This window comes from Ambystoma mexicanum, chromosome 4p (assembly GCF_040938575.1).
Source record: "Ambystoma mexicanum isolate Mex_15411 chromosome 4p, UKY_AmexF1_1, whole genome shotgun sequence".
In the NCBI taxonomy this organism is placed as follows: domain Eukaryota; kingdom Metazoa; phylum Chordata; class Amphibia; order Caudata; family Ambystomatidae; genus Ambystoma; species Ambystoma mexicanum.
Genome location: NC_090927.1, coordinates 270263786 through 270280014, shown reverse-complemented (window position 1 = coordinate 270280014; position 16229 = coordinate 270263786). Strand labels below are relative to the sequence as shown.

Here is a 16229-nt window from a genome sequence, read left to right as displayed (position 1 = left end):
TCACCTCAGGACTCTATTTCTGCGTCCCTATTTTCTCTTGCATGGTTGTCTTTGATATTATAAGTCATTTATAACGCGCCTGGACACAAGCATTTCCATTCTCGTCTAAAATAAAATGTTCTCTTTGGTTTAAATATCTTTATAATCTGGCTCCTCCTTATCTCTCATCACTGGTCCCTTTTTATGAACCTTCACGGTCACTTGAATCTCAGTCTCTCTTTCTTTTAACCGTTCCATGTCATCCATGTCATCCTTGTGCTCAGTCTCGATTCCATTCTTTCTCTCTATTGGCTCTGTTACATTGGACTATTCGTCCTCTTTCTTTACGGTCTCTGACCTCTTATTCACTTTTTCGTTCTGCTCTCAAGGCTCATCTTATTTAATTTGACTTCATGTTTACTTGTTTCATTGTATTGTGATTTGATGTTTGTACAGCACTTTGGCGTACATCGCTTAACAAATACAACATCAACATGAAAATAGATAAAGTAATGGTGGAATTGGCTCACTCCCCTGAGGGGTGGTTGTGATGTCAGCCTCTTGATCTCACAATATGTGCATGAATGTTTGTGGTGGGGAATCTGTAGAAGATGTATGTACACCTGCTACTGGACATGCCATGTATATAGGCCTTCAATTTTGGCATTTGGGTCTTGTGCTGGTGCCTTGCACAGAGTATTTGTGTGTGGCTTATGACATTCCACTCATCGGCCATTTTATCCCTTTGCTGTGATGAACGTCTCCTCTCCAAATGCATATAGGCATATTCCTCAGGTGGCCTTTCCAGGGTGAGCTGCCAGGTATAATGTGTGTGCTGGATGTCTTTGCTCTCGAACTAAGTACTTTATGGCAGACTTATTGGGTAACATTTTGGGGTTTTCAGCTGTATTTCATATGTGTCCATGTGCAATTCCATCGGGTTCACCTGTTCCAGCCTATCTTTGATCATCCTCACCAGTGCTGCAGGTGTACACTGGTGTGTTGGGTGCAGTGTGATGGGTTACCGCCAGCAGCAAACTGGTCCTATCATGGGCTATGATTAATTCTATGTTTGCATTTTCGCAAGATCTCATTCTACGCCAGGTGTAGGCACTTCCGTTCAGTGGTAGGGTGTTTACTGCTGGGGCATTCATTTCTGTCGATAGTACATTAGTGGATGGTAAAATTTCTGGCATTATTTTCCGACCGAGTCTATGGATTTTGGGGCAATTTGTAATGGGTGTGACACTACCACTGATGGAAACTGGTGGTTTGTGCCAGTGGGATTCTTACAGGCAGTTCTGTAATGTGACCCAATGTGTTTAGCTACAGAGATCCCATCTACCACACATTGATATGATATGAAGGTCACCAGTGGGGTAAACTGGCTGCTCCTATTTACTGTGGGGTGTGTGTTTCAATGGAATGCTCAGTCCGCATTGTTTCAACTTGATTCAAGTTGTATATAGGTTGTGGCATAGCCCCTCATTCTACAGAATCCAATTGGCCAGTGTGTCACGCTAGAGTGTTATGTTTACATACAGTAGATAAAGTCATAGATAGAGATGTTTTTTGTGAGCTATGCCATCTTATTTTCAATTATTTTCACAGTGATTCATGGACACCAGTATTGTATAGGATTCTAGAGTGCATCCTAGAGGAATCTTTTATCTCTATGAATTAAATTGTAGTCCATTAGGGATGACAATAACACCAATTTAATGCTTCTGCAACAACAGTTCCACCCCAAAATCTGGCTGTTGAGGCAGAATGTGTTTGTTTAAAAAAAAATAGATGAGTCAAAATAGACGTGGCCTTCTTGCAAAGAATGATTGGGAAGTCACCTAAAACACTACAAATGAATTCTGACTACAATGAAAAATTAATGAACACTGCAGGCTGCCTACTTTTGTTTTCCTAATCAATTTTACCAAAGCATTCCACAAGTTTACTTTGTAAATGTACACAAACATCCATACATGTATGAGCAAATATGAACAGTTATTCTCTATACTATACTCAAGTATTTAATTTACTTTTCACTAAACGCAAATATTTGTCAGCATCAAGTGAAGTAAGTTTCAAATCTTCGGAAATTAAAAATTGAGTTAATCATTAAAAACAATTATTCAACCAACTCTATCATATACTACCGATGAACTGCACGTTTTAAAATTCGAATTAAAAATGTTTTCAGACCGCCACGTTTTGATTTCCCATTTGAAATCACATTTAATTCAGAACTGACAATTGTGAAAAGTAGGCGAAATAATCTACTGGACTGTGTGAGTGAAATACTAATATCATTTCATGAATGGCTTGAAGGGTAGATCATGGTGCAACATGTTTGTCTTGGAAGCAAGACAACGCTGAGCAGTAGGGGTTTGAGACCCATTCCCACGCTTTGAGGCTGAACTCTAGCATGCAGCACGATATAAGTACACAAGTTCATTTCTGTTTCTTTAAAGAAATGGCTATTCAGAAGCAATGAACTGAGCATTTTCGAAAATTGAGTATGGTTTTCAAGATGGAAATAAAACAAAAGGTAAATAATAAATCACTTGGATTTTCATTTTGAATGAGTTCTGGTAAAAAAAACAATCACTTTGAATAGCTAGCTGAATTGAATTTTCTTAACAGGCCCTCCGGCTCAATGTGTTATCGTAGTCAGGAAACATTTTCATCATTTGGATATTATGTGACTGGAGATGTGAAAGAGCAGCAGACCTTTTAGTCAATTTTCAAAATCTGTGGCTGTGTTGCAGAATCCCAGAGATCCTTATTTTCTGACACAAAACCAGACAATTCATATTTTATTTTATCCAGAGAGAGAAATTACCTCATTCTCAGGTTTCACAATGGGGCATGGGTTTACTTACATTATTAGAGTTGCGGGATTAACTCTTGCAGACAGGAATTTCTTGGATGAATTTCTCAGGGCCCGTCTGGCTGACAGTCATATTGTGGATGTGAAGCCACTGGACTCCATGTCATCTGGTTCTCTTCCTCAGCCCTTTGATCCAAGTAAAGAGATGTCCCAAGTTCTGTTCCTCCTCTGGCTCAATTTGGGAAATCCTCCTGTTCCCAGTGACTCAACCCAAGAGAGCAGAGTAATCTGATGCCAATGCATGCAGAGTCATTACATTTTATACCTGCACAACTCTGCCTACGGTAGCATCATGTGACTATAGTTTTGATTGCAAGGGTTCTGAAATTAGTTTCTTTCTCTAATACACACCGCAAAAGGCCTCCACCGTTCCTTACATTGGCCCAAGAACTTGGTGCATCATAAGAAGAAGTTCCTACCTACTAACTGGCTCACACCTTTGGAAAAACTCTGTTCAATCGGATGTATATATTTATTGTTGGCATAACTAAATATGTTATGTCTAACTAAATATGTTATTGTTTATGGGAATATTCTGCATTGTATACAACACTTTCCAATTGTGTGGCTTTAAGCAAAGGGGCGTTATTAATAAATGCAAATTATCCAAAAAGTATGCATTCCTGGATATAGTTAATATGTCCCTCTGATGGTGCTCAGCGCTACCTTTCCAAATCTGTGTTCAATACCTTGTGAGATAAATAGTACAAAGGTGACGAAAAAAATGAATTAATAGGAATTTTCACATGGTATTTTAATATGAGGCTTTTTATGTACGTTTGGGAAAAAAATGTTCCCAGGAATTGAAGTCAAGTGTTTATCATTTACAAGGCATCCGGTTTTGCTAAAGAATACGGTCTTCTGAACTATTGCACTTAACTTGACAAGTGACTTGATTTCATGGTTTCATCTATACATTAGTTCATTGAAGAATACAAGCTCTATTTGCAAATATATTTTTGGGACCTAGTGGCTTCCATGTCAAAGCTGGTCACCTACATTTGAGCATCCACTTATCAGACTGTCAAATCATCAAATAAATGGTGTTCTTGAAATCAACTTTTTAAATAGGAGTCCATTCATTCACCATGATTCTTAATCGGTGGAATGCTTTACGTTTTAAGCTCTGCAACCAGAACATTATACCTTAAGCAAGTATAGCTGCTGCCATTTGTCTGATAGGCGTTATTATCAGTGAAAATGTATTAGGTGACTGGTAATTCTATTGTATTCAGGTCACTTGCGGGTCACTAGTTACCATGTTAATAAATTACATTAAACAGTGGATTTCTCTGGAAGCATTGCAAATTATCATAACATGTACAGTCGTTTGGCACATCGAAGCAGCAAACTTCACATCTGGGTAATTGCTTAAATAACATGTATAATAATCCTCTGAAATTTCATGATTTGATACCATTGTATTGTCACTTGTACACACACTTTCTTTAGAGTTTTGCATTGAAAGGTGCATAGCCATTCTCTACACGCTACACTATATAAGTGGTCCAAATATTTCCAAATCAGACCTTTATTTCAATAATGCAGTACATTTCATACAACCCCGTGTAATAAGCTTACAAACTGTGCACAAGGTGACAAGAGCTGTTACCAATCAACTAATAGTTACTCAGTGCAGACTTATGTTAACTTTAGATCTTGTCAGTACATCCCCCATTACTGCAGTAATTCAACATGCTCTGCGCACTCTGCGGAAGAGTTTTAAGGACTTTCACATTGCAGAAAAACATGTATGCATATTTTAAATTATACATTGGTCCCCAGAATATGCAGCCCGGATTGAATTCAAAGTATATTTTATAGTGCTTTGAAAATGATTTAATTCATCTTTTCAATTTCAAATAATGGAAAAGTGTGTTTGAGAGGAGGGGACGGGGAGGTGTTTAGTAACTATGGTAGCGACTGTAGTGATTCTATTCGATAGAGCAGGTTGCTTGAAGGGGTCTGGAGTTTGGTACATGAAATTGCTGCTTCTATTTTTAGTTTTGTTTCATAGAGACAGTACTACCTGTATGCCTGAGAAAAAAGCTATTTATCTAGAAGGGCGTGGCAATTCGTTCTGGCATTTGTGGAGGGATAGATAGACACCAGTAGCTTATTCTGTGTTATTTAAATTCCTGTCACATTATGGTGCCTTAAATAACCATTTCTGACTGCATAAAGATTTTTCAGAAACACAATTGGTCAAACGGATCCTTCAGTTGCTCCATACTCACATTTTGGTGAATTAGAACAGCTGTTTATTCATGGAAGAGCATCTGTCACAAATATAATGGGTTAATTGCAGCTATTAAGCAGCTTCTGGTGTAATAAAAATGTCCTAACCATGTGTGCCCTCAGCCAATTTATTTATAGGCACTGCAGCATCCAGGCACACAGCCCTAAATCAAAGTACTTTGCGTATCGCCATTTATTTTATAGAAATGGTAAAAATTAGTATTAACATTTTACCGTTTTATTGAGATGGTTTTGTACGAATTGCAATATATAAATGTTGCATTTAAAAAAATCAGAATGGGGCATGTTTAGTTAGAGAAAACTACTGGCTTTGCCAATGCAGATTTAAACTAACAATATAATAAAAGGCCAAATGTATGTTTGTCCCTCTATGTTTGTCTGATGCAGTAGCTCTGCCTGTTGTCACCTCTAGAGGGAGCTGTTGCCTTAGGCTACATAGAGACAATGCCAATTTGCATAGCTTTGCCGATTGTCACAGCTAGAGGGAGCTGTAGGCTTAGGATATATACTGATCCTACTGTGTCAATGAAAATCTTCCCTTTGGCCGTCTACACAGGCGTGTACACTAGTTTTATATGTTGGAAATCCGATGTTGCCTTAAAGACGGAGGACCGGTTGAAAGAAATGCCTATCTGGCAGATGTAGAAAAATGTATATATAGGAAACAAGGCAAAAATGGGCTGTTTAAGATTTGGGGTACATTTCTGACATTGTATTCAATCTGACAATTGTATATTACATGATGTGAACCTGGTGTCTATGAGGGGGGGATGTATCAATATGTTTTATACTTATGTATATAGTTTTTGTTACGGTTTTTCTGTCATTTCATGTATTGTTGTCATAATTAAAATGAAAATAAACTTTCAAAAAGAAAAAAATATATATGTTGTGTCATTGTGCTTTAATTTGGGTCATTATAATAGTTAATGTTATCTTGGCTATTTTAGTTTTATTTTTGGTATTTTTACTGTAGATTTTACATATCATTTCATTAATATTGCCTCTTAATTTTTTCCTTCTGTGTTTTTTCTTTTTCATTTTTTCAGTTGTTATCATCTAAAGCTGAATAACACACTTCATGCACAAAGAGTTATAAGAAATAATTTATGAAGTGACCCAATGCTTTTTATATTTTTCTCTCAAGTGCATATAGCTCAGTGAGGATTTTCTATAACCCTCATGGGCTTAAACACAAGTATATCTCTCATGTGCTGAACTACTTCTGTAAGATTTAAGCTTAGCTTCCTGCACTTCTGGAAAGAACTGAAGACTCTACTCTTCAAAGAATATTTCATAAGCTGCTAGTTGCAGCTTACTGGTCTCCAACTTGACCTCCCACTTCCCTTTATCTTTCTGCCTCCTTGTTCTAATACTGTATCCCTACCATCCTATTGCACAGCTCTCTCATGCTTCCTAGCTATATAAAACCCCTTACATACGTAAATACACGCCGGCTCTTCTGAAATTTTTTTTCCCCAACAGTAAATTTTTCATTTTGTTTGCTTTAAGGCTTGGAGAAAGGTTTGACGAAAGCTTTAAAGAAGCTTGATAATTACCTTAACACACCACTTTCTGAGGAGATTGATGCAAACAGTACTGAGGACGAAAAGGTTTCCAAACGCAGGTTCCTTGACGGTGATGACCTGACGCTCGCTGACTGCAATCTTCTACCCAAGCTTCATGTAGTAAAGGTAAGAGACATCTTACTTTTGGACATATGTGATGCCTGCAAAGTCCACTCAAAAGTAAAGTTTCAAGAAACTTGCTAATGTAATCCATCCTTTACAGTTTGAATGGAAACTCAAGTAAACATTTCTTTAAAGGATATTAATCGCTCTTGAGACTTTCTAGGGAAGATTTGTTTCTGTTTCCTGGGCAGTTTTAAAATGGAGTTTAAAAATCCTTTTTATATATTCTTCATCATGGCAAATTTAATAGCAGGGGTCAAAATACGGTTTCGAAGAGCAGAAGCTGCCTCTGGAGAACAAGAAGCTAGTTCATAGCGAGTTTCATTCTAACTTTAGATAATGCACACTATACCTTTTTGACCATTAAATATGACCCCTTATTCTTTATATATCTTCTGCATGTGTCCTCGGTTTCCTTTACACACATTCACAGACATGCAGTGTTAATGTCACATATAAATATTTGTGTGGCACCAGTTGACCAGGGGAGTCAAACGTAACTCCTGGTAGCTGTTGGTATCAAGCTAACCAGGCTTTACTCCAATATCCATCAGGGAACTTCAAGCATGGCCATGATGGTGGCATGGTTAGAGCTTACCCTGTTATCGTGTCCCCACACACGTTATGTAAGGAGATGATTTCTGTGTTTTTAATTTTAAAATGTTTTTATTGGCATTTATAGTATACTTTAACAGTTTGCTGCTCTACATTCCAGCACTTTCGCATGTATACTCAAAACAGGTTAACAACAACAAGTTACTTTATAATAACAACAAACATTCTTCACTTCCAAGCACGCTCATGTGGGCATCCTACTATGTTTCCAGGGAAGCCCCGGCGCTTGGGGTGTCACAAGGGGGCTTTGGGGACAAGAGGGTGTCAGTCCAGAACACCTCATCTTGATGGCCCAGCTTTAAGCAAGTCCTAACCATCCCGGGTGGGGGTTTATCATCTGATGGATGAAACATGTCCCAGGTTAGTGCATTCCAGGCCTCGTATGCAGGGCTCGCATCACCTCCCGCCTTGGATACTCCACCCCATACCCTAGTTTCTGCCCCCGTCCAATGTTCCAGCTCACTGCGCCCTCTGGCATATTGTACCCCCCCCCGCCTTCTTCCACGCCATTGCAAGATGATTTCTGTGATAATATAACTGAACTATAAGTTTGTTTGATTTGCATAAACCCATCATAATACACAGATTTAAATTAAAGATAGTTAATGTTCTTGAAAGTCACAAAAACACTACACTCATTCTTGTGGTATAAAATAACAATCACTAATTTGTACATTGCACCACTCACGCCACTTAGTATTACCATCCATTAATTCCTCCACTTGCTCAGAAAACACTATTTTCAGAACTATTCTTACATAATACTTTAGCCATCAGGCAGTAGCTAGCTTCATGCTGAGAAGGTACAGGTGAGATCTTAATATATATTAGATGCCATTGTCAACAAAATGCGTGTCATTTGTGAGGAATCTCAGGGCGCCCTCACTACTATCCCCAATATATCCTCCTCCCAGGGGGCCAGAGAAAGGCTGTCACTATCGGATTCTGACATTGGGGATGGATATGCGAGGGAGGATCACCTGGGTGGAGGAGACTTGGAGAGTGGGGATGAGGCACCCTTGGGTGAAACACAGTATCCCCCATTTCACTTTTATAAGGAATCAAATGTCCCCCAGGCTTTTTTAGGGTATTGACAATCTCTTCCCTATGATTGCAGAAAAAACACTCTCCCAAAACACACCAACCTGGTACTGAGAGGAGGAAGAGACAACACAGAGTTATACATGCTTCCTTTATTAACCCGGACATGCACAAACACCACTCTGGTACTGAGACGAGGAAGAGGGATGCTGAAAACCCAAACCGTTATGCACTAGAGCAATATTGCCAGCACCTTCGGCCTAGAGGGCAGTATAAATGGCCCGCTCAGGTGAGGAAAATGAGATCACCTGTGGAACACCTGCAGGAGAAGCCGGAGGTAAAGGCAAGAAGATGTGTGTCCAAAGTGCCAAGGAGCTGCAGAGTAATAGCAGCGGAAGCAGACCACCGCAGGAGCTTTTGGAAGGACTCCAGTATCAGGGCTAGCCTGGCTACCTCCTGGAGTCACAGAGAGGACGTCCTCTCCGTGACCCCAACGCTGCTGAGACCCTGGAAGAGAGGCGTGCTGAGCCAGGAGCAACAACAGCCACAGAGAGCAGCACCCAGAGACAGCGTACATAGAAAGTCAAAGCAGGCCGAATTACTCCTGGACACTGTTGTCTAAGTAAGGGAGGGTACCGTGTAAGCAGTTGGAATGCCGGTCCATCTTAAAATACAGATGATTGATAAATATGCTAACCTGAATGCAGAAAGAGATAAACAAAAGGATTTATTTTGAAAAATGAACTTTGAAGTGAAACTAACATGGCCAAAGAAGGGCCAGCGAAACAGTGCACTTTGAAATTGTGAATAAGCCAATGAGCAGGGTGCAAATTCCCAGCAGGAGAGTAAACATGGAATTTGAGGATGATTTACTATTTTTGAATACCAAACTAAAAGAAAGCAAGTGTGGCTGAATTGGTGAAGTTCTCTGATACAAAGGAACAGTGAACTGTTTAAGCTGAAAGGAACACGCATTGGCAAGTGCCACAAGAATAAAAGGAACTGTGTACTTTTAAAGAATAGAATATGCAATGTCAAAAGCTTTACAAATATTTGATAATCTAACAAGTGAATGGTGGCAAAACAAGTATTGAGACAGCTGCAAGAAGATAAGGCCAATTCCAATGTAAAGCTGAAACTGTGGCAGAGTAACTGTGAAGAAGAAGCAAGTAAGGTGTGTCGGTTGCGTGACCTGTAATGGGTGGACCGTGTGGTCCGACAACTGCGCATGGACGGAGTACACCCATCTAAAGAAAAAGCCACTTAATGCATCTATAAGTTTGTGATTGAAAGTCAAGGAACGCTTGTGTATTTTGAACTGAACTTTGTGATATTGATGAAATTGGTGAAAGAAACCGAAGCATGAAAAGTTGGGAAGGATCCCAAGCAATTGTGTTGGTTTTTTAAATATTGAGGGACTTGAAAGCTTCGGTAAGGGAACACCTCCTTTTGATAAAGTGAACTATCGTGTATCCTGGGAAAGGGAGAACCCCTTCCCAACCAAGAGCTGGAAGAAGTTCTGAACTTGTATTTGAAAACTTTTCAGTTTGACGCTGACATGCCTACACTTTATGCACATTTAGATGTGAGGGCAAGTACACGTTTTGGACACAGACAGACATTTACTTTGGACTTCCTGACAGAGGATTTCCTTAGTTTCAGTTAGGTAGAGAAATCCCACCTTAGCATAGGGCAAGTTAGGCCTTTTTCCAACCCTCCTTTTGATTTGAATAAATGTTTGTAGCCCAAACTGTACTCGGTTGTCTGTGTCAGTTTTCTGATGCCTTCATCCACTCCATATTCGACTTTATCATCATTGTCCCCCTGTTCTCGTCCCCGTATCCCCACCTCAAAATGCAAATTAAATCCAAACTCCTTGGCCCACTACCTAGCTGAAATCAAGTCCTCTGTTCTCGCCCCTATCCAGGACTTTGTGATTAATGAGGCTTTCTCAGATTTTAATCTAGCCTCCATCTACTCCTCCCCAGGTCTGCTTCCTCAAATCAGACATGCATCTCGAACTTTGTAGGAGGCACAAGGACTGTATCCCCACTCTTCTCTCTCATCCTTTCTCTCTTGTGCATTCCTACTCCCACATGACACACCCATTTGGCTACTCTATTACCAAATCCATTGTACATACCTCCCAGTATATATTCAGTCCCATTGAACTACTTGTGTTTGTCCTGTCCTCTACTGTCCCTGATTGCTCACTACCTCTCCAACTTATGTATGACACCTGACTCAGGATTATCATGTTTTCTATGTGTGTGACTCTGTGAAATGCCGTGTCTGCTCAATAAATATAAAAGAGACAGCAATTAGCAAAGTTAAGGGCCTTGTGAAGTGGGGCAAAGACGTAGTTGAAGGAGACCGATTGGGAGGTTGTAGCAGCAACTAGTCTACTAAGTACACAAGTGAAGAGGGAAAGGTGAGTTAAGGTCGATTTCGCAGATGTTCAGAAAGTTGACCCTTGTCGCCTTCGTTGAACTAAATTAACTTTTGGTGTTTCAAGCTAGTGTCCAAGAACCCCCAGGTTACAAGAGATTGGGTATGAGGTGAGAGTGTTAAGGGGGAGAGAATAGAGCAGGGGGGCCTTGGGATGTTAAATGTAGGAGTTAAGCATCATTCAGCCTAGCACTATGCCAGTGGCTTATGGTGGCTTGCCAGTCTCTGATTCAGGAAGATAGCTCCATGGTGAAGAAGGGAAGAAAAAAGAAAAAGATGTGTGTGACATCTACAAAGAGATAAGAGAACCCAAAGGGGGTAGTTGAGTTTGCCAAGGATTGGGGCAAAGAGAGTGAATATGACGGAACCAACCAGGACAGGCATGTAAGGAATCGCAGCTGTTAGTGGAGTAGCAGAGGGTGGACCACTATTCTAACAGATAGAAAAGGAATTAGGTAGGTTGGCAGGCAGTCCAGGCGAGGACAGTGCCCTGGAAGCCAAAGTGAGTGGTGGCCAGAAGAAGAGAGGAGTCATGACAGTATCAAAGGCAGCAGAGGAATCCAGGAGGATGAGGATTGAGGATGTGTGAGCAACATAGACATGGTCATGGTTAAGTTCTGCTTCTGTGGAGTCATCATTGTGGAATTTGTAACTGAATCTGTCGCTGTGTCCTTGTATTTTCAGATAAGTGTTACTGCTGTTGAACCCCATGCGCTATAAGATTTTAGAATAGTGACAGAGAAAAGAAACTGGTTGGTAGTTAGGAGGGTCCCTTGTGTGAAGTAGTTCTTTTAAGACGGGAAGGACCCTGGACAACCTATAGTAGGCAGAGAATATCCCAATTTACAGGAAGAGGATATAGAGAGAGGGGCAACATTGGTGCATGTGAGGTTTACCAGATCCATAACTAACTGGGGTCTGTAGGAGCATAGGATGGTTTGGCAGATCGGAGAATAGGTGCTATTTCAGCTGGACTGGTGGGGGAAATATCATGGAAGGAGTGGAGAGAAGAAGTAAAGAGAAATGACTACGAGGAGGGTAGTGAGGGTGTCACTTAATTTTGAGATTTTAGTAGCAGCCAAAGCCACTGTAAAAGAGAGAAGAGATGGGGAGTGTATGAGTGGGGGTCATGCATTATAGGGTTCTAGGCTAGGTAGCAGGTATATGGGTGAGCGGAGAGAAGAGATGTTGGATGGAAGGTGAAAAACAGGTTAATGTTGCGAGTGGGAGTGAGGTGATTTAAGATTGAATGTGAGAGTGAAGGTCTAAGGAGGGAAACTAATGCTAGTTTGATATTTTGAAAGGCCTTTTCCTTGGAGCTGCAAGGGGTGCCTTCAATTTGAAAAAATCCATGGAGTCTGGTTGGAAAATTGTGTTTGGTGATCAAGGAGAGAGGGAGCAGAATGGAGGAGGCACAGATACAGTGTAGTGCATAAGGGAGTGGTCAAGGGAAGGGTCAATGGAGGAAGGTAAGGCTGAGAAGAGGAGAAGAGGCTGGTAAGATCCAGTGAGGTGCTATGAATGTGACTTGACTGGTAATGGAAGGTGACCTGAGAGAATTATGAGAGGGAAGGGACAAAAGTCCAAAGGCAACCAAAATGCAGTTGCAAACACTACTAGAGATATCAAAGTGCAGTTGAAAAGCCACTGTCAAACAAAATGCACATATAAAGGCAATTATTGGCATAATGCAGTTTATTTCAGTGTTGGTGCAAGTCTGTTGATGAAGGAGAGAAGTGCCTGGGTGTCTGGGAAGACAGGTGTAGGCAGAGACGGGTACCAGACAGGCACTCCAATATTTAGACATTTGCAGGGGTGGGCCTCTGCCTATTTCGTCATCTAGTAATATCTGTAATTTGCCAAGCCTCTGTAGGGGCACAAAGCTCCACTTCTTATGTTCTCTTTTCTATGCTCAGGGTATATCAGGGCCCAGCTGACAAACAACTCCCTTTTATCAGTACTTGTTATTGGTTCTGCCAACAAAGGGGTCTGAATTGTTCTGGCCAGTGTAAACGAATCAGGGAGCAGCAAGCCGAGGTAGATATCCACCTGGTCACAACGATCACCATCAAATTAGTTTGCTGTAGCAATCAGGGAGTCATATCATATCATGCTGCTGCCTCTGCATCACCTCTCGATCACCGGATCCAGCAGCAACCAGAGGAAAAAGCATCAATATATTTGGGTAGGTGACCCTCATAGCTTATTAAAAAATAAAGGAGAGGTATCCTTGTCAAAATTCTACAAGTACATCTTCAAGTATTGTGTGGCGATTGGATAGTAAAAGGAGCATTTGTCTCAGGTTTCAATAAGATTCCACTGAACCTAGTATGTTTGTTTGTTTGTTTGATATTTATTATGCGCGCCAGACCCGAAGGTATCACGGCGCAGGCAAAAGTAGGAGGTCATACAGCTTGGTACATAGGTTACATAGGTTACAAAGTATCAGAAAAAAACATCACAGTGGTATAGAGTAAACAATAGTGGAGACTGTATAGACAAGAAATGTACAGTTATTTACAACTATGGTCACATTCTGCAGGATCATTTAGCATCATTCTCTAGGTGCCATGTGATCAGATTTTGCCTAAATTTGGTAAAGGTTTGGTGAAGGTCCAGTCTAAGTGTGGTAGGTAGTGAGTTCCAAAGTTGGGCTGCTTTGACTGGGAAGCTGGTGCCCCCAATAGTGGATAGTTTAAAGGGAGGCACCTGAAGGCAATTGGAATTTATTAGTCTTGTGGGTCTAATAGATGTTTGTCTAGCAAATCATTCTATTAGATATCGTGGTGCTTTATTGTTTAGGCATTTATGGATGAGGGATGCTGTTTTTAGTCTAATTTTCTCATGTGGTGATAGCCACTGGTACTTCCTTCTTGTTTCAGAAATACGTTCTTTCTTAGAGATACTAAGTGCGGCTCTAAGGGCATTATTTTGTAGTGTCTGTATTTTGTTGATAATGAATTTGGTTGCTCCAATATATAGGGCATTGCAGTAATCTAGCTTGGATATAATGAGGGCTCTGGCTAGGATCATGCAACTGTTGGGTGAGAGGAATTGTTTGCCAGCTCTAATTAATTTGCATGGATATGCTGTAGAGGAGGCTAGGGTGCTTACCTGTTTAATGAATGTTAAGGTGGAGTCTAAGTAAAAACCTAAGATTTTTACTTCCTTGGCAACCTTAATAAGATTCGCATCGATGATGAAAGATGAGTATTCTGTGCCAAGTCTAGTGAGAAGAGAAGAGGTTCCCAGGATGAGAAGCTCTGTTTTATCATCGTTCAGGCAGAGACTGTGCGTGGCCATCCATGCCTGAACCATACTGTAAATTCTATTCACCAGTGCTAAATCCTTGCTATAGTCCCCCGTAAGAGGTAGGAGGATCTGGGTATCGTCTGCATAATTAGTGTAGGTGATACCCAGATGGTCCAAATCATCAAACAGGGGCTTGGTGAAGATATTATACAGGGTAGGAGAAACACAGGAGCCCTGGGGCACCCTGCAAGTGATAGGGGTAGGGTTTGCGGCCGCAGATGGCGAGAAGACACTCATAGTTCGGTCGCTAAGGCAAGATTGTATGCAAGCTATTGCATCGCTAGAGAAATGAGCAGCTGAGTCCAAGGGGCTACATAAAACGCTGTGATCCACTAGGTCGAATGCCACTGACTGGTCAAGGAGGAGGAGTAGTGCGAGTTTTCCATTGTCTTTTAAGTTGTCTATTTGGGCTTTAAGATCAATGAGTTCTGTTTCTGTACCATGTAAAGAAACCAGATTGTCGAGAACCTAATAGTTGGTGGAGTTCTAAGAAGTTCTGGATTTGGATGTAGGCCACCTTATCTAAAATGTTCAGCAGGAATGGCACAGTGGAGATGGGCCTGTAGTTGGTCGGTATTGCGGGGTCGAGCGTTTGCTTCTTTAGGAGTGGGAGTACCCATGATTCCTTAAGGTTGCTACGTATCGTGCCGGATGTAAAGGAGGCATTGATGAGTTTGGTAATGAACGGTGCTAGATCCCTAGCCGCGTCCTTGATCAGTTGTGCTAGGCATTGGTCGCCCTTGCAGTTGGATGGTTTGAGACCCAATATAACTTTCTCAACCTCTATAATGGAGGCTTTAGAGAAATGAAATTGGGTGGTAGGTTTAGTTTTCAGAGTTGTGGATTTATTGGATGGAGTCGTTTACGTTAGTGACGCTTTCTTTAGTGCTATTTCATTTTGAAGGATCAAGGCTTTGTTGGCTAGCACGTGCTGGATATCGGAGCACCATGTTTTATCTTTGACACAATTGTCTTGGGGTGTGATAGGATTTTCTAATTCTTTCAAAATAGTGAAGAGCTCCTTCATGCTAGAATTTGCTTGGATAATTCTAGTGTTGTAAGTTTCTTATTTCGTCAAGAGGATATCCTTTTTGTATTGGGAAGATATATTAGTTAACTTTGATTTGTTTTCTGCAGTGGGATGAAGTTTGCAGGCAATTTCGCATTTTCTTTTGTCTAGTCTTAAGTTATTTAGATGAGGAGTAAACCAATTGTTTAGGTGGCTTTTGGGTTTGCTACTTCTAAGTTTTAGCTGGGCAATATTATCAGGAGTTTTGTTCATGACTTTATTATATTCTTCAACTAAGAAGCTGGGATCCATATTGTCAGGTAGGGAGTTAAGGGTGGGCAGGATGCAAGGGAATAGTTTTTCTACTGTGATATTTTTCTTGTTTCTAGTAAGTATAGGCGGGGTGCAAGATGGCTGTGAAGTAGGTCTTTTAGTTGCTAGTATAAAAGATATCAGATAATGGTCCGTCCAAATTTGGGGTGAGATGGCAGAGATAGAGACATTACAGTTATGATCTGCAACCCAATCGAGAATTCTCCCTTTGTTATGAGTTGGTTCGTTCACTCTTTGGGTGAAGCTGAGTTCTGTCAGGGTGTTGGCCGCTGCAGTGGCTTGTTGGTCGTTGGTGTCATTAAAGCCTATGTTGAGATCTCCTAGCAATAATGTTTGGGAGGTATCCTTTAGATTTTCCGAGCGAATCGTGGAAAGATCTTCCATGAAGGTATTGATGGGACCAGGGGGTCTGTATATAAGATGGATATTCAGCGTTTGAGAATTGGCTGTGGGTATTTTAATTGACATAGCTTCACATGATTTGAAAGTATCGGAGGATGATATTCTCATGCAGAGATTAGCTTTGGCAATGATAGCTAATCCTCCGCCTCGAGCTTCACATCTATCCACTCAAAGGATAGTGTATTCATTTGGTATGGCTAAGATCAGCGCAGGGCCTGCTGCCTCATGAAGCCAAGATTCTGTGACAGCTATA

The 16229-nt window shown here is 40.8% G+C and overlaps 1 protein-coding gene across 2 annotated transcripts in view; it reads left to right on the top strand.

Annotated features, from left to right (window-relative positions):
• Window positions 1-16229, top strand: part of CLIC5 (chloride intracellular channel 5) — a 971906-nt gene that overhangs the window by 903902 nt on the left and 51775 nt on the right. For both annotated transcript variants that reach the window (XM_069605797.1, XM_069605798.1), the window contains exon 5: window positions 6638-6819. In XM_069605797.1, coding sequence (XP_069461898.1) covers window positions 6638-6819 — 182 coding nt within the window. The remainder of the gene's footprint in view (window positions 1-6637; window positions 6820-16229) is intronic.